Source organism: Lipotes vexillifer, unplaced genomic scaffold, assembly GCF_000442215.2.
Source record: "Lipotes vexillifer unplaced genomic scaffold, Lipotes_vexillifer_v1.1 scaffold189, whole genome shotgun sequence".
Lineage (NCBI taxonomy): Eukaryota > Metazoa > Chordata > Mammalia > Artiodactyla > Lipotidae > Lipotes > Lipotes vexillifer.
Genome location: NW_006785816.1, coordinates 3088861 through 3112804, shown reverse-complemented (window position 1 = coordinate 3112804; position 23944 = coordinate 3088861). Strand labels below are relative to the sequence as shown.

The window sequence follows — 23944 nt, the reverse complement described above, 5'->3', positions numbered from 1 at the left end:
ACGCCAAAAAAAAAAAAAAAAAAAAAAAAAAAAAAAAAAAAAAAAAAAAAAAAAAAAAAAATCCTGTACTTTTGTTACAGGGCGCCACAATGTGGCTCTTAGTTTTTAGACGTCCAGGCAATCAAATTATACGACTGGCAGTGTCCATGAGATAAACTAGTTTCTTAAAAAAAAAAATCCTAACTTTTCCTGATACCTAGGAGGAAGTTCCTTCATGGATCCCAGAAGAAGGCACTATGTGATCTAGCACTCACTGTCTTCAATGGCAGCAAGTTTCATAGTCTATTCCTTATAAGAAGCTGATGGTATCACCCAGTGGGCAACAATTGTATGAGAAATCAGCGTGATTTCTATTCCTGTACTGTAGGATGTGGTGCAGTATAGGGATAGAGTTCTAAAAGGAAGGATATGTTGTTTGTATTTTATTGAAGCGATCTCTATACATTTTCTTCTTTAAGTAAGTATTTTGGTAATACTGAGTGGCACCAAGTTCAAGGTTAAACTCCCTGAAAAATAGCTGGAATGTGGTTATTCTGTGTCCCCGGGCAAGTACAGAGAGGTGTGCCTCACCTCTTAGCCAAGCCAGGTGCACTTCTTGTGGAGTTTAAGGAGAATAACCTGGACATTCACTTGAATGGAGGTAAGCCCATAATGAGACAGGCCCAGGAAGTACCCACAGGCAGGGCCTGGATTTATTTCCCGTCATTTGTTGCATAGAAACTATTGGAAGAATCAAGTCACCAAAGCTCTGTAGCATGAAGCATGACTGTATAGTTTTAGTTTGGAATGTTTTTTTAAAAAACACGTGTGATCAAATACTTATCCTTGCCTGAGATAGAACACACACATTCAAACAAAACAGAACAAAACCTCTAAGTACCCATAGAACATTTGTCCTTGAATCTTGTTTTATTCCAGTGTACTCTTCAAGATGAACTTGTTACAAAATGTACCTTTAGGTCTTTGAATGAATTCACTCACCACATAGGATGTGGAATCAATAAAACCTCTGAAATAAGTAAGAAATATATTGCACATATCCAAACCCACAGAGCAATAAAGTATTCAAATCCCCGTTCTGTGGGTTCTCATGAAGCTCCTCCAAAAAGAGCTGCAAAATGATGTCTAGAGCCTGGGGTCCTGTTTGTGGTGACATTTTGTTATTTGTACAAGTCCCAGGTTTCACTCTGCACCCGGTAAAGTGTCTTCTAAAAGCAATAGCTGGAGACATGGTCACAGCTCTTCCCTCGTGTGATAGAAATATTCTAATTTTATTGAGATTCTCCAATGTAAATTGTGGTTGGTCTCCTATCTATATTGCCCAGGTTTCATCGTCACACCTTTAGAAATTCAGTTTGTTGGTGTATTTTTTGCATATTTTTAGAAATACTTTTATTTCATAATTCATGGAATATGGTTTTTGATTACTTAAAAGAAAGAAATTCCTAGAGAAGGTTCAAACCAACTCTTTACTATTATGGCAAATATGTATGTCCTCTTTTATATCCTGGGTCCATGCACAAATATTTGCTTCTCTTTCATTAGCCTTTTTCATTTCTAAATATTTTCTAAAGCATACATTATACAGATATGTATGAAGTGATGAGACTAAAAGAGGACCTCAGGGCAAAGTTGAAGCACCTTGAATTACCACGCCTTATAACTTTGAACTTATTTTGTATGGAGTGGGGAGCTATCAAAGGTGTTTGAGTCAGGGAAGAATCTGTCACGCTATGAGGGGTTTTATAGTGGTATGTTGGAGTCATTTGCACGAACTTGCAAAGATACAGTTTAGCATCACTTCCCAACTCCATGTTCCGTCCCAGTGGGCATATTTACACCATGGAAATGGGCAAACAATACCAATCAGTTTGTTTTTTGATAGCTGGTGGTTAAACAATTCTTGACACATCACTAGTTGTTTATTTACCTGTCTGACTTCCTTTAAGGCTGTGATCTCTTAGAGTAAAAATGTCTTATTAATCTTTATTTCCTTACTTTAGCACCAGTACTTCACATATTATAGGTATAAATACATAATCGTTGAATAAATGGAGGGGCAGATTAACAAATGAGATTAGCAAATTAGGTAGTGATCAATTGGTTGTGGGTAATGATGAAATTGTTAGAAATAGCTCTAAATTATCTAACCTGAACATTTGGAAAGATAATGATGCCACTAGGAATGAAAGAAATGAAATGGCATTAGCATTGTCCGGGATGGGGGGTTGGGGAATTAGTGAAAGATAATTGTTTTGGGACATGGGTTTGAGTGCTAGCAGAAGACCAAGGTTGCAGATGACCAGCATTTATTCCAATTATTATCCAATGACAGTTTTGAAATTATTTTTTCTGGCATTTTCTAAAATACTCAACTCTACAGACTAAAGTTCAAAGTTATTTGTTTAAAAAAAAGATTGCTTCATTCCAGAGTATAAGACAAAATAAAATTTCTGTTATGCATTCTTAATATTGCTTTGGCAGAGAAAAGAGAATGCGGAATTTTTTTTTCTTTTTAACAATGTAAATTTTGTATTTCAAGATGATAGTTTACAGTAATCCTGGGAAGAGAAAATGAATTTGGGGGGAGGATGAAGTTATCTTTTAGAATATAACTCCTGAAGAAAAAAATTTCTTCCTAAAAAAGCTATTATAGTTAAAGACTAAAGATGAGAAAGAAACATCTTTGTACAATAAAGACTTGGGGAAGGAAAACAAGATACTTCTGAGGGTAACAACTTGAATCTGAATTATCTAGATAAAGGGATAGTCTGATTTTGAAATATTCTCATTAATAGAATAATTCAGTATATTCTGTACACAAATGAGTGGTTTTAAAATATATAACCAAGTAAATGTTGATATTGCAACTATGGTAAACAGAGTTGTTTCATTTTTAAATGAGGATCTTGCCTCAAGATCATACTTAAGAATGTGAGTTATTGCATTATAGAGCAGTGGAGGAGTATATATCTTAAAAATAAGTAATAGAGAAGTTAAACAAATAAAATGAAAGATCATTTACTATACTGTGAACTCTAATGTTTACAGTGAGTTGGTCTTTTCTACGCTATGTATATTCACCATAAGATTCAATAGTTCTTCAGGGAATTAGGCATGTCTTTATATCCCCACTGGAAAAGTCACTTATAAGCTTGCACTTATAAATCTAATGCCACGCTGGTGGATTGCTCCCATCTCATTTTATATTCACCACATGGTGTTTCATATCTGTGATAAAATAGTAATATTATCCTCAATCAAGGTCACAGACCAAGTCACTATCAGAGCTTTGGGATCAGTGCTTATGGTTTTTGATTCCATTCTCAGGTGTGCCCTAGTTGGAAAAAATCTGATATGCAAAACTATCATGGTTCACAAAATAGATAAATTAAGGGTGATTACTTGCATTTCCAAAGGATCTGCTTCAGGGTTTCTTAAAATAGGCACTTCTGAAGAGTGTAATTTAGCCAAAGGGAGCCGGACTATTGGTAACCAAGAGGCCTAATTTCACTGCCTATCATTAACCAGGTTAATGAAGTTTATAAATTTGGGCATGTTAGTGATTTCATTCATTTATTCTCTCTTGCACTAAATCATTACTACTATTACTCAGTGATTCTTTTTTTTTTTAATATTTACTTATTTATTTGGCTGCGCTGGGTCTTAGTTGCGGCATGCAGGATCTTTTAGTTGAGGCATGTGGGGTCTTAGTTGCGGCACGTGGGATCTAGTTCCCTGACCAGGGATTGAACACGGACCCCCTGCATTGGGAGTGTGGAGTCTTAACCACTGGACCACCAGGGAGATCCCTACTCAGTGTTTCTTTTATGAGCATTCTCTGTGTGTTGGATATGAAAAGGTCATAGTCCTTGTCCTTAAGGAGTTTACAGATTACAATAGTAAAACAGATATGTGAACAAATAAGTGGCATTTTTGGTGGTAGAGGCAAGCTGGCTTGTTAGGAGACCACGATGGTGGTCTCATCACAAGATGAGAGGGTGAACTGTGGCAGTTGGGGCAGACTAGGAAAGTTAAGAAAAGGATGCTTTGTTAAAGAAATAAATCCATGTGATTGACATGGATTGGCTATGGGGCCCAAGGGGGAGAGAGAGAGGAGTCTTAGGATGACTCCCACACTTTTGGCCTAGATAACTTGGTTGAATGGTGGTGCTATTCATGAAGAGAAGGAATTTAGGAGGAGGAGGATTTGTGGTGGGGAGGGAGATAATGAGATTAGTTTTGGACAAATTGAGTATAAGAGTACTGTGGGATAACCAGGTGATGTTGGTTAGACAGTTGTATATTCCAGTTTGGAATTTAGGAGAGAGGACTGGGCTGAACTTAGGGATTAAAGAGTCCTCTGAAAAGACATGATTAGTAGTGAACAGATTGCCCAGGGAGAGCCAAAAGATAAGAAGAGAGCAAAGAGAGAACTCTTGGCGGGAGGAATGTGTAAATAAAGGAGGCTGAGGAGGAACAGTCAGGAGGAGAACCTGGGCTGTGGTGTCATGTGGGCTGAGTAAAGGGAGAGATTCAGGAATAAGGGAATGGTCCACAGTGCTAAAAGCTGGAGAGAAGTCGCGAATGCAGAGATTCTATGACCAATTAGATTATTGGTGTCCTTTGCCAAAGCAGTTTAGGTAGAGTTGTGGGGGCACAAGTTTAAAGAGTAAATGGGTATAGAGATTATTAAGACTTCTAAAAAGGGAAGGGAAGAGATGGGGGAGTAATTAAAGCTCCCTCTCTCTCTCTCTCTCTCTCTCTCTCTCTCTCTCTCTCTCTCTCTCTCTTTGTGTGTGTGTGTGTGTGTGTGTGTGTGTGTGTGTGATGGGAGAGACTTGAGCATTTATATAGGAGGCAGGAAAGAAGCTATTGGAAAGAGAAACGTTGAAATTGTAATGGAGCAAATTTCCTGACTTAGAGTGGCCAAGGAGGGTTAATTATTAAAAGGAAAAGAAATACTTCTTCTTTTGACACTGAATAGGAGAGGAGAGGATAAAATATGTACATATATATATGTGTGTGTGTGTGTATATATATATATATATATATATATATATAAAACTGTAGGTATAGGAATTTTAAGGAGATGATTCTTGATAATCTCAATTTTCTCTGTGAAGCAGAAAACAAAGTTGTCTGCTGAGTGAAAAGATGTAGCTAAGGATACAGGCTTGAGGATAATGGTGTACATTTGTAATGTTAGCTGTGGAGGAAAAGTGGGCAACAGACATGATTAATTGATAGGTAGATAGATAGATAGATAAGATTAGATTATAGCCTAGTATGGCAGTGTGAGTAGCATGGCTAGATTGCCCTAAAGGTTATGGTCCTGTGTAGACTAAGGTCTCCTTTAGGTCAGAAAGGTTAATACTATAGATATTAGCAGTCTTGGCTCAGCCTTTAGGTAGAATGTTGCTGAGAAGTTACCCTGGGTCAAAAAAGAGAGCTACCGGTCTCTAGGTCTCCATTATCCAACATGATGGCCACTAGGCACTTACTGCTCTCAAGCACTTGAATCATGACTGGTTCAAATTGAGATGTGTTTTACAGGTGATATACACCCAGGACTTTGAAGATGTAGTATGAAATCATGTAAAACAGCTCATTAATAATTTTTATATTAATTACTCATTGGAATGATAATATTTTGGATATATAAGGTTAAATAAATTATATTATTAAAATTAATTTCACTTGTTTGTTTTTACTTTTTAATGTGGCTCCTGTTATATTTCTGTTGGACTGAGCTGCTCTTGGTAATTACAGGAGGCAGTTAGATGGTTTCGGAAGTGCTACTAACCTCAGTCTGGAATCTTAGCTGCTCATAGCGACTCTAAAGGGAATTATAGCGCACCTGGGGCAGTTTAGGAAATTAGCCTTTTGAAAAGAGTTTGCCCAAAGTGGTTGGATCTTTGACTACACCCTTTCTTTAGTGCTGGATAGGAGATCTAAGACTGTCCATAGAACCCGGTTATCCATATCTACAAAAGGTGAAAACCATCTGCATTGTCAGCCCAATAGGGAGTTGTGAGATTCATAGGAAATACTCCCTGCTTTTTAAAATGAAAAGATTATGTGAGTGCCTCATGGTTAGCTATAGTTTTAAGCTTATTTTTTTAACAATATGAAGATGAGTTTATCTACTGCTGTGTGCCTCCAAGTTAGCCAGACAGCACTAGACATTTTATGGGCATTAACTCACTTAATTCAGTCTAGTAGGCTGAACCTAAGCCTTTAAGACACCAAGATATTTCCACTAACTGTTGAGAGTTATGTTGCTTCTGGGATCAGTAATCTTAAATTTTATAAACTCTCTGTCCTATTTTATAAATTGAAGTATACCCATACTAAGATGCTACTTCTGATGGTACTTTTATAACTTTGCTGCTATATAAGAGATTTCAGCAAGCAGACAGATTATTATAGGTGACTTTTGAGAGAGCAGTTTCCAGAGAGTGGTGGTAAAGCCAGATGGCAAGAAGGTACTTACTAAGTAGCAGCAGGGATTGTCCATTTGTGTAGAGATGAGGAAGAGAGATGAAACCTCAAAGTATCACTAAAAGTTCAGAGCAGGAAACAAACCAGCCTAGGGATTTTTTAAAAAGGGATTTAATAAAGGGAAGAAGTTTACAAACTCATTAGGAGGGCTGCAAGGCCTGAGTCAGGAGCTGCTGTTGGAGTTATTGATTTTAAGGGCATTTCTGCTTCTAGAAGCCAGAAGTTGCTGCTGCTACTGCCTCCACTGCTGCCACCATCACTGATTCTCATTCCCAAGAATCTGGTGACTCAGGCACTGAGTTTGGCTACCACAGCTGCCTCTAAACACTTGTCTCCTACCTTGTCTGCCTGTGGCACCATCAGCAGAAAGATGGCCTCTGCTCAGTTTTGCCTTCCAGATCTCACTGGTGGAACATAATTTGCATCAAGAACGCTAGCCAAAAGGGTGTCTGGAGAATGTAGTTTTTCCAACTAGAAGGCGGACAGAATGAAGGATTGAGAGAGCCACGCTGCAGAATCTACCACAGCTGATTTATGTTGCTTATTTTGAACCATTTGTAAAGAACATAAACTTCTTGAGAAGAGGGAGAAGAATTTCTGAGCCAGAATATTGAAAGGGAATAATATGTGTTCTCGTGCTTGAAGTAGGAAAGAGCTTGGTGGCTTTGAAAAATTGGAAGAGGTTGTTGTGACTAGACCATTTCAGGTGAGGGTGGAGAGGTAAGCAGAGATCAGATCATGCAAGACTGTATAGCTTAGGTTAAAATTTTTGGATTTTCTCTTAAGAAGGAAAGCATCAGAGGGTGTAAGGTAGGAAAATGGTATAACTCAACTTATGTTTTATAAAGGCTACCGTGACTATTTTGTGGAGAATATATTTATCAAAAGCAGTGGAATCTAGGAGACTAGATAAACCAGGAGGGAACCAAGTCTAGGTACGAGAATATGGTGGCAGAATGAAGACAGAAAGTAGACTGATAGGGCTTCCCTGGTGGCGCAGTGGTTGAGAGTCTGCCTGCCGATTCAGGGGACACGGGTTCGTGCCCTGGTCTGGGAAGATCCCACATGCCGCGGAGCAGCTGGGCCTGTGAGCCATGGCCGCTGAGCCTGCGCGTCCGGAGCCTGTGCTCCGCAATGGGAGAGGCCACAACAGTGAGAGGCCCGCGTACCGCAAAAAAATAAATAAATAAAAATTAAAAAAAAAAAAAGACTGATATGGGCCATATTTCAGCATTTGTAATGACAGGATATGGCAAGGAATTGGGTGTTAGAGATGCCAGGAATGGGTCCCAGCTATTTCATTATTTTATTCCTTTAGAGGGGTTTCTGAGTATTGACCTGTACGTTCTTTAGGAGAGTAGAGAAAGATTGAGCGGCAGTTATTTTATCAGGGTGTGGTAGACTGTGCAGGACACTTTTTTTGTAGGGGGGAGACTGAGAACGCCTCTCAAGTTTCTCAGTAGTTATGTGTCTATACAGGTATACCTTGTTTTATTGTGCTTCACTTTATTGCACTTCACTAACATTGTGGGGGTTTTGTTTGTTTGTTTGTTTTAACAAACCAAAGGTTTGTGGCAACTCTGCCACAAGCAAGTATAACAGCACCATTTATCCAATAGCATTTGCTCACTTCTTGTCTCTCTGTTATATTTTGGCAATTCTCTCAATATTTCATATGTTTCATTACTGTTACATTTGTTATAGTGATCTGTAACCAGTGATCTTTGATGTTACTATTAACAGCTTGCTGAAGGCTCAGATGGTGGCAATAGATTATTTTTTAATTAAGGTATGTTCATTTTTTTAAGACATATTGCTATTGCACACTTAATAGACTACACTATATTGCAAACATAACTTTTATATCCACTGGGAAATCAAAAAATTCATGTGACTCACTTTATTGTGATACTCATTCTATTGTGGTTGTCTGGAGTCAAACCCACAATATCTCGGTAATGCCTGTACTTCAAAGGTTAAATCTCCTATAATGCAGTGTTTGGGAAAAACAGAAAAGCACTAAGAAAATGTTTACCAAAAAGGAATTTCATTTTCCTCTATACTACTGTTTATGTTCTCAGACTTTACTTACATAAGCAAGTCCTTGTGGTTTTTGCCAAAATACAAAGTAATTCACATAAAAAGCAAGCAAAAAGATTTGCCCAACAATTTAAAAAGAGTAGAACCAGGGGATCATCATTTTACATTTAAAAATAATACCTCTGTCAAATGAGAGTTTATTTCAGCCAGAGCCTGTTATTGACTGCAGTAGCAAACAGCTCATTAAGAGGCAGTGATTACTATGACATGTGGTCTGCTGAAACCTAGTGGAAAAGATAGGATTGAATTGTCTAAATGTTTCACCTGAAATTACATTTAATTATGACCCTCTTCAGGTTCTATAAATTTACATTACAGCTAATTCCTACTTAATTAAAGGTGAGATGTGAAGCTTGTCAGAGTTCACAAGCCAGATTTTAATGATTTCTCATATAAATAATTCATGTCTCCAGAGCTAACAAGATAAGAGTATTTACTGTGAATTCTTCAGCAGCTCATTCAATGAGACTAATACATAAGTAGTTGAGTTCAATTTTGTATTTCCTCTTTCTGAATCCTATGCATAGGTTCTAGAAGGATCCTTAGACTTACAGAAATTAGACGTTGGATCTCTTATCTCGTTTCCTTTCCTACTTCCAATTCCTTCCAGTGTTTCATTATCTTCTTTTAGTTGTGAATTAGTTTGATATTGCTCTTCTCCCAGGAATATAAAACTGTAACTGCATTAGTTAATACAAAGTTGCATGTAACTGGGAAAAATGGTTGGAGGATAAGCTTTGGTAAAATATTTTTGGAGTACCAGAGGAGTCAAGAAGAGGACTAAGCATGTATTTTTTAATATTATAGGACTCTGCCAAGGGGTACCAGTAATGGCTAGAAACATGGATGTTTACTGTTTTAATTATAGTGGTTGCTTCATTGGCCTTTGATATTAAATTCTGTTACCCTTGTTGCCTATAAAATGAAGGCAACGATTGTAACATGATTTTTTGTTTTGTTTCACAGCTTCTTTAGGATTGCTAAGACTGGAGCCATGCTAGTTCCTCTGTTAAGATTTATCCACTTATCTATACCACTGCTAACATGGTTATCCTATAGATTAGGCAAGAATTTTTATCCTTTTACTTAGAATTTTCCCCAAATTAGGCTAATGACCAGGTGTGATTCTGTACCACGTGTCACTCATTATATAAATATATTCTAAGGTTGATCACAAAGTTGTCTTTCTTCAAATTTCCATAATCCGTAAATTTTACAAATCTCTGCCAAATTTAATTCATTTCTTAAATGGAAGGTCATTTTCATTCTTGCGTATCTCTCCTGTATCATGGAGAACTGAAACAGAATAGCTTTCCAGGGAAGCAGTTTGTTTTCTTTGTCCAGACATATTTTATCGGTCTGATAGACCTATTATTCAGCAAACAACAATATTCTTTATAATGCACACGGTAATAGAATAGCTATATAAACTTTCTCTTCTTTGTTTTCAGTATCCTGCTAATTACCATTCTACTTAGTGCATTTTTTTTTCCTCCATGTCTTAGATTTAGAGGTCATTCTCTAAGCCAGATTTCTTCCTCTCCCTACAGGATTACCCGAGCGGAATTTTTAGTACTTAAAACGAGCTGTTCAGTAACCAATCATCTGACTTGACTGAACTGAGAAGGCAAGGTTGTAGTGGGGGGTGGGTATGCCAGGAATTTGGTAGAGTTTGAAAGGCTTCTGACCTTTTAAGTACAAATAAATATTGCTCTTTAAAGAATCTTATTTTCTCAGCATAACCCCACACTTATTAATATTGTGGTAACTTAAAAATTATCATATTAAATTTAAATTGCAGTTTTTGGTACTTTTGTTGCTTTTATTTACCCGGTACTCCTCTCTGCTTCATTATGGGAGTGGGGCTGTGCATAGTAGGATGACTTTCACCGTACAATGCAAGGAGCCAGAGCAGCGTGGACCTATTGGGAATAATTAGGGAAAATCTGCCAGGAGAGGAAGGGGGGAGATGACCCACGTAGGATTTTTCTAGGCTTTAAACATTTCAGTATTTTTTACTTATATAGACATATTTGATATTTTACAATGGTCAAAACCAAAATAAATGTATTACCTTTTTAAAGAAGATGATCCAAAATGAAAGCCTAAATTTTAACAACAGATGTAAGAAAATACTTGTTGCTCTATATTCTTTATCATTATCATTTACCTATTAAACAAAATACATTATACATGGAAAACTACTTCATATTTTCTGAGGTTTGTTTCTAGATTAGTATTATCAAATCTAAATGTCTTATTACTTGATTATTTAAACTTTTCCCTTTATTCTAAAACTATCATTAATATTCTTGAAAAATGTTATATATTTATTAAAAGATACATGACTATTTGGTTGTATCATCTTCGACTGTATCAAAATATACCGTTCTTTATCTCTTTAAGAACTCTCATCTTAATTTCCTTTTAATTCTAAGGCTACATTAATAAAACTCATAGCCATTATCTGTTGATTGTTTACCATATGACAGACACTGCTCTAAATACTTTTACTTACTCTAATTCTCACAAAAACATCATAGTTAAGTCTAGCTAAGTCCTATTTTTATCCCTGTTTTGCAAATGAAAACCTTACAACAGGCAGAAAGGTTAAGCAACGTGGCATGACCACACAACTAGTAAGTGACAGGCCAAATTCAAATCCAGATTGCCTTCCTTCACAGCCCTTATTCTTCATTCTGCTCCATCCTGGCTCCTTAAATAGAAGTTTGCCATTTTATGTCAGTCAAAAAATATTTAGCAAACATTTATTGTGTGCTCATAGTAAGGCATAGACTATTAAGGAAGTTTTATATTGTGTTAAAGGGTTGAGAGTCTAATGGAAACTTACTGAAATAGGCACACAGAAAAAGTATATGAATTGCAAGTCAGGGGTTACAATAGGAGCATAAATTCCTATAGGAGCAGTGGGAAATGAAGAATTCCTCTGGAAGGAATTCAATTTTTAGACACAAAATGATAGCAGCTAATATGAATTGAAGGTAACTTACTGAGTTTGGGGAAATGGAAATGTCAGTAAGATGAGTTTTCATCAGTGTGGCAGATAACCATGTGTGCCCATCATTCCCTGCCTTTCCAATCCTTAGAAATTATGGGAGATATATTTTATTTTATCTTGTTTTATTTTAAAGAGTAAATCTCCAGCCACTCTGGAAAACAAGAAAGAGCGCCTACCATTAGCAGACCATTAACTTTGAAAGGCAAAAAGCAAGTAGGATTGGACTGTTAAAGAGAAGTATATTCTAAAGCATGCAGGAGAGGATTGCTCAGAAGGGGCAGGGGGTCTGGCTGCACATCAGCCACAGTGGATGCAATGCTAAGGAGGGACCTGGAGCTGTCAGCGGGGTGATGAGTGAGGAGACTGCATAAAGAGCAGCAGAATAAATCAGCCCTTTCCCCTTTGCTTGCTTATGCTGAGTAGAGGACAGCTAATGCTGTTAACTACAGCCCAAGGCTGTGAATGTGGGGCTTTAGCTAGAGGCAGTGTGGTGGGTAGGTAGCTAGTGACACCCAGGAAAAAATGGGAAGCCCCACTTCCTTAAGAAAAACAACCAGCATACCCTGCCTGTCAGTATGTCCCTGACCTCTGTGACAGGTAAACAGAAAATTCCAAACAAAGATAAAGAGCCAGGAATTACCAGCCACTTGAAGTTATTAACCCATACCATAAAGAAGACACCAAACACAACAAAGAGAATCAGTACCTAAGGAAAGCAAATTAACAGAGCTAACAAAAGTCTTTAAAATAATATAGTCAGTATCCCCAGAAAGAGAATACTGGATCCATAAAAATAATTATAGATATGAAAAACTTAAAATATAAGTTTTGAAATATTAAAAATACTCAGTAAATGAGTAGAATTGTGCAGTGGACCTAAAAACAAATTAAAAACAAAAGTTTAAAAACAAATTAGTGAGGTGACAGATCAAATGGAGGAATTCTCCCAGAATATAACACAAAAAGACAATTAGATGGAAAGTATAAAAGACAAGAGAGAGGGAAGATAGAACCAGAAGTTTCAATATCTATTACATAGAAACAGCTAAAGGAAAGAAGAAACAAAATGGAGGAGAGAAAACAATAAAAGAAATAACAGACTGAAGGTGTGTATCTTCAAATAGGATTGGACTATTGAGTACAGAGCAGAATGACCAGTAAATGACCAATGCCTAGATAGAGAGATAATACAAAACCTTCCAGAAAAAAATTAGTTACCTAAAAAGAATGGTAATCAGATTGCAGTAGTCTGCAATGCCGTATTTGTCATATATGCTATATATACTGAATGTATCACATATGCATGTGCATGTGTGCATGTCTGTGTGTGTATGTTTGTATGTATGTATTTAGTAGATGCTGTGGAGGGCCACTCAGATTCCCCTCTGCCCTTCATGACTGCAATGCCCATTTCCCAGCTCTGGAAGTGTTGGCTGCTGACTGTAATACAGTAAGTCCCTCTCCAGAAATTTCTCTCTGCCAAAGAAAGTCATCTGCCCAAGGACATGCCCCCTTCCCTGGAACAGCATATGTCCAGTGACTTGTCAATTTAGAGAGATAAAGGTCTGACCCCTTTGCTTCAACTGGGGACAACTCTGAAGCTCCAGAGCTTCTTGTAGGGTGATCTGGGGCAACTGTTGTGACTGCATTGAACTTCAACTTCTCTCTCTGCCTAATCCTGTTTTCCTCACTTCCCCACAATAAACTTTCCTGAAGCCACTCCCCAACGAACTTCCTGCATGCAAGTCTCCACCTCAGAGTTGGTTTCCCGGAGAAATGCAGCCTATGACAATATTCTTTTCCACTACCCATGAGACATTCACTATAATTGACTATGTATTAGGATGCAAAGAAAATCTCAACAAATTCCTTCAAAAGAAGAACAAAGAGACTGCCTTCTCTGACCACAGTACAACACCCACCCACCGCCTACACACACACATGAACATCTTTTGAGTTCACGTGCTGTGCGTGTAGCAGACACCTACAAGAAAATAATATTTTAATGAACATGGTGATTTCCAAATAAAAGTGGGTAGAGAATAAGTTCTTATGAAGCAGTTTAATCAAAGTGAGTCACTTTGAAGTTTTCCCCCTAATCTGAGACAATAAGGAAAGGAAAATAAGTACTCACCTTTCATTCACCTTTCATAATTTTACAAAGTACATCTTTTTTCACAGAATGGCAGCTTACCACCATGTAAGTAGAGTAGGTGTTTAATATTGGGTACTTCATTCCCAGGAAAATTATGGAGAACAGAATGAAAGTAATGAATATGAAATAAAATATAAGGTCATCCTTATTTCTTAGTTTATCAAAATGTTTTTCTTAAACTTGATACACTTTTAACTGACATTTGATAGAAACCTTGGAAGTAAGACTTAATAAATAAACCCATGCCTTTAAAATTGCTTGAGTGATGGAATCACAGGTGTGAATGCTGCTCAGCATCCTTGCACCATACGCTACACCTGTCATAATTTTTGGTGATTTCCATATTCATACGGGTAATCCATTCCATACGTTACCTTTCCATCTGTTGTCCTCCTTTCTTCTAACCTTCTTGCCCTCTACCTGACCTCAGCCATGGTTATATCTTAAAACTGGTCATTATAAATATCTATAACCCCCTCTCTGTGCACCTCCAGTAATTCCAATTTCAGGTATCCTATCTTTTGACTTTCCAGCTCACTTCTTATAACACACTGATTTCCATAATCATCCCATCCCACTAGGAGTTCTAATCCATTGATCTACCTTTTCATTGTCTCTAACCCCCCCTCCACCCCCCAGGGCCTCACTTACTTTCATCCTCAATTAAAATTTTTTTTGTCTATCATTATCATTGTTTCCTTACATACACTTTCAACCCCCTTACTCCTCCCTCTCTTACTTTGTTGTTTTCTCTTGGTAAAACCCCAACCCTCAGGGCTTCCCTGGTGGCGCAGTGGTTGGGAGTACGCCTGCCGATGCAGGGGACACGTGTTCGTGCCCCGGTCCGGGAAGATCCCACATGCCGCGGAGCGGCTGGGCCCGTGAGCCATGGCCACTGAGCCTGCGCGCCCGGAGCCTGTGCTCCGCAACGGGAGAGGCCACAGCAGTGAGAGGCCCGAGTACCAAAAAAAACACAAAAAACAAAAGAACCCCAGCCCTCATTAAATTCAGCCTTCCACCTAACCTTTGCCTGCACCCATGACTGGAGAACACTCAGGCATCCTGAACGATCTCCCTTTACCTTCGTGATCATTAACCTCAAGAGGGCCCTTAGTGCTGCTGAGCAGTCACATTCATTTTTCTAGTCCATTCCCTCTTCTGCTCTCTTAAAGTGTCTTGTACCTCCTTTTCTGTCCTCAGATCCCCAAAACCTCTTCCCCATCCTTCCTCTCAGCTGGTGACAATCTTGCTGACTTTTTCACTGGAAAATAGAATGAGTCAAAAAAATAAAGTCTAGAGGGAACTTTAGAGATGTTCTATATCTTGTTTAAGATGGTGGTTGCTGAGTATATACATTTGACTAAATTCATGGGGCAGTGCAGTTAAAACCTATGCATTCTATCGTATGTAAGTCATATCTCAATAAAACTAAAAATAGAGAAAGAACTTCCATAAGTTCCAGCCACTACATAAACCCACATAGCTATAACTGGGCCCATGTACTGTCTTGATGCTCAGGGTGAATGTTCCACACTCTTAGATATAAGGCCAACTCCTCTACTTTGTCACTTGCTTCCATCACTCCAGCAATTCTCTCTTCTTTCTGTTTCATCAGTTTTTCCCTTTGTTGGATGATTCCTATCAGCCTGAAAAGGTATTATTATTTCTCCCACTTTAAAACAGCATCCCCTCCCCCTCAAAAAAAGAAAACCCTCTCTCTTTTTTTAATATCTTTATTGGAATATAATTGCTTTACAATGTTGTTAGTTTCTGTTGTACAACAAAGTGAATCAGCTATATGTATACATATGTCCCCATATCTCCTCCCTCTTGAGCCTCCCTCCCACCCTCCGTATCCCACTCCTCTGGGCGGTCACAAAGCACCAAGCTGATCTCCCTGTGCTATGCAGCTGCTTCCCACTAGCTATCTGTTTTACGTTTGGTAGTGTATATATGTCCATGCTACTCTCTCACTTTGTCCCAGCTTTCCTGTCCTCCCCTGTGTCCTCAAGTCCATGCTCTACATCTGCGTCTTTCTTCCTGCCCTGCCACTAGGTTCATCAGTACCATTTTTTTATATTCCATATATGTGCATTAGCATGCGGTATTTGTTTTTCTCTTTCTGACTTACTTCACTCTGTGTGACAGACTCTAGGTCCATCCACCTCACTACAAATAACTCAGTTTCGTTCCATTTTATGGCTGAGTAATACTCCATTGTATATATGTGCCACATCTTCTTTATCCATTCATCTGTCTATGGACACTTAGGTTGCTTCCATGTCCTGGCTATTGTAAATAGAGCTGCAGTGAACATTGTGGTACGTGACTCTTTTTGAATTATGGTTTTCTCAGGGTATATGCCCGGTAGTAGAATTCCTGGGTCATATGGTAGTTCTGTTTTTAGTTTTTTAAGGAACTTCCATACTGTTCTCCATAGTGGCCATATCAAATTACATTCCCACCAACAGTGCAGGAGGGTTCCCTTTCTCCACACCCTCTCCGACATTTAATGAAAAACCCTCTCTTGATTCTACTTCCCTCTCCAGTTACTGCTCCATTTTTCTCCTTCCCTTTGCAGTAAAATTCCTCAACGTAGTTGCCTGTATTCACTTTTGCCCGTTCTTCCTCTCTCATTCTCTCTTGAAACCACAATAATAAGTCTTTAGCTTTTCTCCACTCCTTAGAAACTACTCTCGTCAAGGATATCAGTGACTCCACGTGGTCTACGTGGTCTAGTGGTCAGTTCTCCGTCTTTAACCCTGTGACTTTTTTTAAATTTATTTTCTTTTTGGCTACATTGAGTCTTGCTGCGTGCAGGCTTTCTCTAGTTGCGGCGAGTGGGGGCTGTTCTTCTTTGTTGAGGTGTGTGGGCTTCTCATTGCTGTGGCTTCTCTTGTTGTGGAGCACAGGCTCTAGGCACACAGGCTCAGTAGTTGTGGTTCACAGGCTCTAGAGTACAGGCTCAGTAGTTGTAGCACATGGGCTTAGTTGCTCTGTGGTATGAGGGATCTTCCCGTACCAGGGATTGAACCTGTGTCCCCTGCATTGGAAGGCAGATTCCTAACCACTGCGCCACCAGGGAAGTCCTAACCCTATATGACTTAACATTTCACACTGTTGATAACTCTCTGTCCTTGACATTTTTCTTCACTGTCTTCTAGGAAAGGATGCTGCTGCATTTCTTCTTACCAAGCTGGCCGTTCCTTCTCAGTCTTCGTTGTTCATCTCTCCTCATCTCCTTGACTTTTTAATGACATGGTGTCCCTCTGCTTCCTCTCCTTTGTTTACACTCACTGCCTTCATGATATCATCTAACCTGTAACTTTACATACCATATATATGCTATTGACCCCCAAATTGTTATTTGCAGTGTGGAACACTCCTCTGAACTCTAGACGCAGCCAATCGTGTATTTGACACCTTCACTTGGATGTCTAATAGGGAACCCAAATTTAATGCATTCAAAACCAAAATCTGGGGGACTTGCCTTACCAGATGAAGACTTATTATAAAGTTATAATAATTAAGACAGCATAGATGTAAAAATAGACAAAAAGTCCAATGGAATCAAATAGTAAACCAAGAAACAGACCCATACATCCAGGGAAACCTTTCATATAACAGAGCTATCAATCTCATTGGAGATTGCGGGGGAAAGAGAGAAATAACTCAAAAAATGGTGCTAGGGCAATTAAATATCCATATGGGAAAAATGAAAATGGACATCTTCCTCACATGATAGACAAAGTCAGTTCTAGATGGATCAAGAACTTAATGTGGAAGGCAAAACTTTGCAGATTTTAGAAGACAATAGAGATGAGTATCATTATGCACTTGGAGTAGGGAATAATTCCTTAAGAAACAAAAAGCACAAATCATAAATTGATAAATTTAATTTCATTAAATTTTAGTATTTCTGGTCATCAGAAAACATAAAACTCAAAGACAAGCTACATATTGGGAAAAGATATTTGCATCATATATAACTGACAAAAAATTAGAATTCAGAAGGTATTAAGAATAACAAAAGGAAAAAGAATAACCCAATAGAAAAATGGAAAAAAGTCAAGAATAGACATTTTACAGAAAAGGATATATATGAAAAGACACTCAATTTCTTTAGTTATCAAGGAAATTCATACTAACACAATGAGATACCATTTCACGCTTGCCTAATGGCAAAAGTAAAAAGTCAGCCACTATCAAATGCTGGCTTTGATATGGATAGTGGGAATTCTTGTGCATTGATGGTTGAGGGCAAATTGTTACAGCCATTTAAGAAAATAGTCTGACAGTACTTAGCAAAACTGAATATGTATGTGCCCCCAAGATTCCAGAAAAACTCTTGCACATGTGCACCATGTACAAGAATGCTTGTAGCAGAATTGTTTGTGATCATATGTGTGTGTGTGTGTGAGTGTGAGCATGTGTGAGGAGAGAGAGGTGGGAGGACAGAGAGGTGGGGAGAGAGAAGAAATTAATTGAATGTCAATCATCAGGAAAATGGATAAAGTATGCTCTATCATACATTGGAATATATATGATAATAAAAACAAATGAATTACAGTTACACATATTTACATGGACAAATATGAAAGACAATGCCTTGAAAACTAAGTAAAACAAGGGAATATTTAAGTAAAATTGATATTAATGGTACCCTCTGGGTGGAGATAGGGATGGGATGGAATGAAGATGGAGCACACCAGGACCTTGAAAGTTATTGTAATATTATTTTAATTCAGCTTAATAGTGAGCACACAGGTATTTGTTTCATTATTATTTTTAAATATGTGTAGTAAATGCCTTTTTTGTATGTATATTTCAAAATCAAAATAGGATTTTAGAAAATTTTTAACTTAGAGAAACAGACTATTAAGTAGGCCACTGATACTCTCACATCTTCAATTTTTTTTTTTTTGCTATACGCGGGCCTCTCACTGTTGTGGCCTCTCCCGTTGCGGAACACAGGCTCCGGTTGCACAGGCTCAGCGGCCATGGCTCACGGGCCCAGCTGCTCCACGGCACATGGGATCTTCCCGGACCGGGACACGAACCCCGATGCATCAGCAGCACCAGGGAAGCCCACATCTTCAATTTTTTTTAACCTCTTGTTTCTTTTACCCAAAATTTTGAGTTATTTGTAACCATTTTTTTCCCATAAATGTGAGATAGCACTAAACTGATACAACTGTAACATCAGTGCCGTAAAACTAGTTCATTTTAAATTAAATTGTTAGGATCTCTATTGTCTTTATAAAATACAAGTCTTTCACAATAATGAACTGGGTTCATATTTATGTGATTCCCATAATCTGTTGATAAAAAGAGATATAATTATTATTGCCCTCAACATAGATTACAGTGGACTTTATATTGGGCCAGAGAAAAAGCTTTATGAGTGAACTGAGAATTTTCATTGCTCAGTTTTCACGCATTCGTCCTGTTTCCAGGAAAAATCATTACCAACAATGTATACATGTACATGTAATGAATAATTAATGAACATATTTCGTACAGCTGGTGTTTTTTTTTTTAATTGACATTACATGGCTGACTTTAATCTATATGTGAATGTGTATTTATTTAATAGGAAATTGCCCGGCATTTACGCCCTGGAACCCTCCGAGCAATCTTTGGTAAAACTAAGATCCAGAATGCTGTCCACTGCACTGATCTACCAGAGGATGGCCTATTAGAGGTAAGATAAAGAAGGGTAAGCATCCTATTTATATTTCAAACTCATAAATAATCTCAGCAGGTCTAGTGTGTAAGGAACCTTTTAATACTCTTGGATTACAACGTTCTTTGGCCATTGGATAACTTCAGACTGCAACTTTAAAAGACCAAATTGTAGGATGCTGTAGTAATGGGGTAGTCTTCAAAGAACTAAGGTATTTTTCTGATTGGCATATAGTATGGTTTAAAAACTTAAAAAGTAAAAAGCTATAGCATTGATTAAATAATGTGAAATTTATTTAAAAATCATGTAAAAACACCATTACCTTAGGTTTCTAGTCATGATTTATCAATGAAATTGTGCAATGTGATAGCATTAAAAGTAATAGCTACCATTTTAACTTAGAAAAACAAAGACTGTTTTGACTTCTTATATACCAGGTTCTGTAATAATTATGATAAATGCTTTGTATAAATTATTTTTTTAATCTCCACAGCAACTCTGATAGGTTGGCATTATCATGTCTGTTTTATCAGAAAAATGAAATTGAGACTCAGGTTACGTAACATCCTCAAATCAAACAGTTAATAGAGGATGAGGCCATATTTTGATTTCTCGTCTGTGTAATTAACATAGCATAAGAAACAATGAAAAGAATTATAAGAAGATATAAGTGAAAAATTGGTGTGGTTTGGGATTAAGAAAGTCACTTCACAGCCAAGGGAAGGAGGCCTTAAAGAAAAGATTGATATTTTTAACTTCTTATAGTTTAACTTCTTATAGTTTTGTGTCAGGAGGAGCTAAATGAAATTAAAAGACAACTGATAAATTTAAGTGATTAAAGCATGAATGACAGAAAAATGATTGATATCCTTAATACATACTTATTTTAGTAATATGTTTTATATCAAATCTATCAGTCTTTTATTTTTTTTGTATCTTTAAAGCCTTTCCCAATATTTCGTTTTCATTTTCTTGCACTGAAATATTCAACTAGCCTGGAAAGCCTGGAATTAATTTGCTGAATGGTGTGAGGTATGGGTCTAGTCAGCTGTCACAACATCTCTTATTAAATCCTTTTATTCTTTCATTGTTATTTCTCATTTATTGAATACTTATATACACCTGTGCCTGTTTCGAACTTTCAATTTTATTGTATTGGTCTGTGCCAGCAAAATACTATTTTTATTATTTACTTGATACTTTTATAAAGTTTTCTTGCTTATTCTCTTAAATTTATTCCTCCAAATGAACTTTACATGAGTTTACCAAGTTCTTTAACATAGCGATCCCCAGCCTTTTTGGCACCAGGGACCAGTTTAGTGGAAGACAATTTTCCAGTGGACTGTGGGGGGAGAGGGAGGATGGTTCAGGCTGTAGGCCGAGTGATGGGTGGCAATGGTTCAGGCGGTAATGCGAGCTATGAGTAGTGATGGGGAGCGGCAGATGAAGCTTTGCAGGCTTGCCCACCGCTCACCTCTTGCTGTGCGGCCCGGTTCCTAACAGGCCTCGGACAGGTACTGGTCCGTGGGCCAGGGGTTGGGGACCCCTGCTTTAACCCACCCCCACAAGATGCCAATGGAACCTTGACTGACATTACAGTATGTTTAAAAGTTACTGTGGGTGTGACATAACTATAATAATAGTTCTCCAACTGCATATATGGTATGCCTCTTCTTTTATGCCTCTTTTTTTTTTATGGGTCTTAGACATATAGCCTATTAAATTTATTTCTATGAGTTTTTGTTTTAATTGCTATAAAGAGTGACTTTGCTAGCTCCATTAAGATTTTCTGTCATAATCCAAGATGTTAATCTGCTAAAATCTTATCCAAACTGCACCGTAGTATGAAATGTAGACATGCATACTTCTGAAACGTAAAAATGTAACAAATTTTATTTTTATTACACAAAGGATTAAATATTTACTTTATACTTTAACCTATTTTATAGATATTCCCTTTACCATCTGATAATTTAGAACCTAATGGTGAGGCTTGAATTCAGACTGTTGTTGTTCAGGGAAATTGAAAAATTATTAGCCATGAATTTTATGCCCATTAAAAAATGTTACTGAAGGTATGCCTGTGATTTTGCTCATACAATTTGAAATAGATTATTACTGCCTGCAGTTTACAGAGCCATTTACTAAATGATTAAAATCTTTCTAACCAAACTGCACAGGAGATTTAATTGCAAATTAATGCCTGTGTGGTTCAGAGAATTAATCAAAAAATGGAAGTTGGAGCTCCAACAGCCTCCTTTCACCTTGCTGATGATTCATACTTGATGTGCCCTGGAATAAGTCACTTTCCATGCCTCCCTTCTCTATCAATAAAATGGAATTAAGAGTGCTGATACTATCAAGGGATGTTCTGTTAGTTAGGGATTAACTATTTGTGGATTATCACTTAGCTTTAAATGGTAAAATTTTATTAAAACAAAAAACACTGTGAGGCCCAAAGAGTTATCTGCTCATAGGTTTTTAAAGTGAAATTTAAAGTGACACAAAGACAAGCTCTCTGATCAGGGAAGCACTTTGTACTTAGATCTACTATTCATTAAAGGAACATCCTTTAGATGTAGAGTGACCATGAAATGTATTGCCCAATCTAGAATTAATCAGCCAGGATGTTAGGACAAAAGGTATAAACAAGAACTGTCATCAGCACACTGGTGTCATGGGTTCCCTAATTATATGGCAAGAAGGGAAAAAAGGGAGCAACTTACTTTTCCTTTTTCTCATGTGATGTTTACTGACCTAGATTTTTTGTGTCATATGTGTAGAGTTCAGAAAGTATGGTTTCCATTTATATTTTGTCACCGTCCATGATTTTATTTACTTACTCTTACAGCAAACAGTTACAGAGTGTGTTTTACTTGCTAACATTGTGATAGGATTTCAAAATCAAGCAAGATATTTCCTCTGTCCTCAATGAGCTCACAAAGTTTTAGAGGTCAAGGATCTTAGCATGAATATTGAAATCTGATTTCATTACATGCTGCTGTTGTGACACAGCCACTTTTGTGGTTATAGGGGAAAATGACAGCATCTGTATAGTATGAGACATTCTAAGATGTTATTTTGCTGGTAACATGCACTGAGACTCTATTGGTAGTAATTATGAAGATCTTAAATTTGTGCTTTAGAGAAAGCATTAATGGAAAAAATGTTTAGCTTAACTTGTAATAAAGAAATACTCGTTTTCCACTCATGGAAAAGAATTTTTAAAGTATCAGTGCCCACTTCTGGTAAGGTTACAGTAAAATAGATAGCCTCGTATTGCTGGTGACAGCTATGTGGCAGCAGGTATTGAAAGCCATGGGGTTTTTCCATATACATTGTCCCAGAATTCTACTTCTTAGAATCTCACCAAAGGAGTAGGAATAGAAGCAGGACTACTAAATGGAAAGTTTTCTGCACAGATGTTCATTTAAGAAATATTTGTGGTAATTAAAATTGGAAATAGGGTGCATGTCTAAAGATATATCTGATGTCCTTTCCTCTGATTAGGCTTCCATGACACCCATAGTCTGCATCGGAGGTTCATCTGTGTGTTTTCATAGCACTTTGCTTTCCTCTAATACAGTAGTGTAGTCAAGAGTCAACATAGATCTGTACTCCAGGGTGAGTTACTTATTTCATTGTGCCTAGGATTCCTCATTCTGTAAAAGGAAGATGATAGCAGTGCCTGACCTTTCAGATGGCATAGTGTCTAGCACACAGTAATTGCTGAACAAATGATAACAATTATATTATTATTATTATTACAGCACATTTTATTTGCTTGTAGATATTTCCCCATGAGACTTAGTGCTCATAGGGAAGAGATTCTGTCTTGTCTGGCCTATAAAAACTCTTTAATAAGTCATTTTTGAAGGAAAAGACAGAAGAGTTTGGTTAAATAAATTGTAGTTCATGTACTCAGTACAAAAGTATGTAACCTTTTTTCTTTAAGGTTGATAAATGAAGACTCTGTAGCAGTGGTTTCTAGCCTTGGTTGCATGTTAGAATCACCTGAACAGTTTTTAAAATACTGATGTCCAGACCCACCGTTAAAGATCCTAATTTTTTAAAAAAAGTAATTTCAAGCTTAGTATACAAAACTTTTTCAAAATAAATGTCTGGGATTAAGTTGCCAACATAATGTCCCATTTTTCTGAGTACTTTAGTGTGTATTTTTAACATACAGGGACATTTTCCTACATAACCACATCACAAGCATCTAAATTAGGAAATTAATGTTGATACATTACCACTATTGAATCTTCAAACTCCATTCAAGTTTTGCCAGTCAATAACCAATGGATCTTTAGTAGCAAAAGGGTTCAGGTCAGAATCATGCATTGCATTTAGTTTTCCCCTTACTTTCTTACAATCTAGAGCAGTTCCTCAGATTTTCCTTGACTTTCGTGACTGACACCTTTGTGAAGATAATAAGTAGAGATTCTAATTTTTTTTTTTTTTTTTTTTTTTTTTGTGG

At 37.3% G+C, this 23944-nt stretch overlaps 1 protein-coding gene across 2 annotated transcripts in view; it reads left to right on the top strand.

Annotated features, from left to right (window-relative positions):
- Window positions 1-23944, top strand: part of NME7 (NME/NM23 family member 7) — a 218262-nt gene that overhangs the window by 149097 nt on the left and 45221 nt on the right. Inside the window, exon 10 of one of the 2 annotated variants that reach the window (XM_007458116.1) lies at window positions 19375-19482. In XM_007458116.1, coding sequence (XP_007458178.1) covers window positions 19375-19482 — 108 coding nt within the window. Of the gene's footprint in view, window positions 1-19374; window positions 19492-23944 lie in introns of those variants that run through there. The other variant, XM_007458115.1, reaches the window with a different exon arrangement.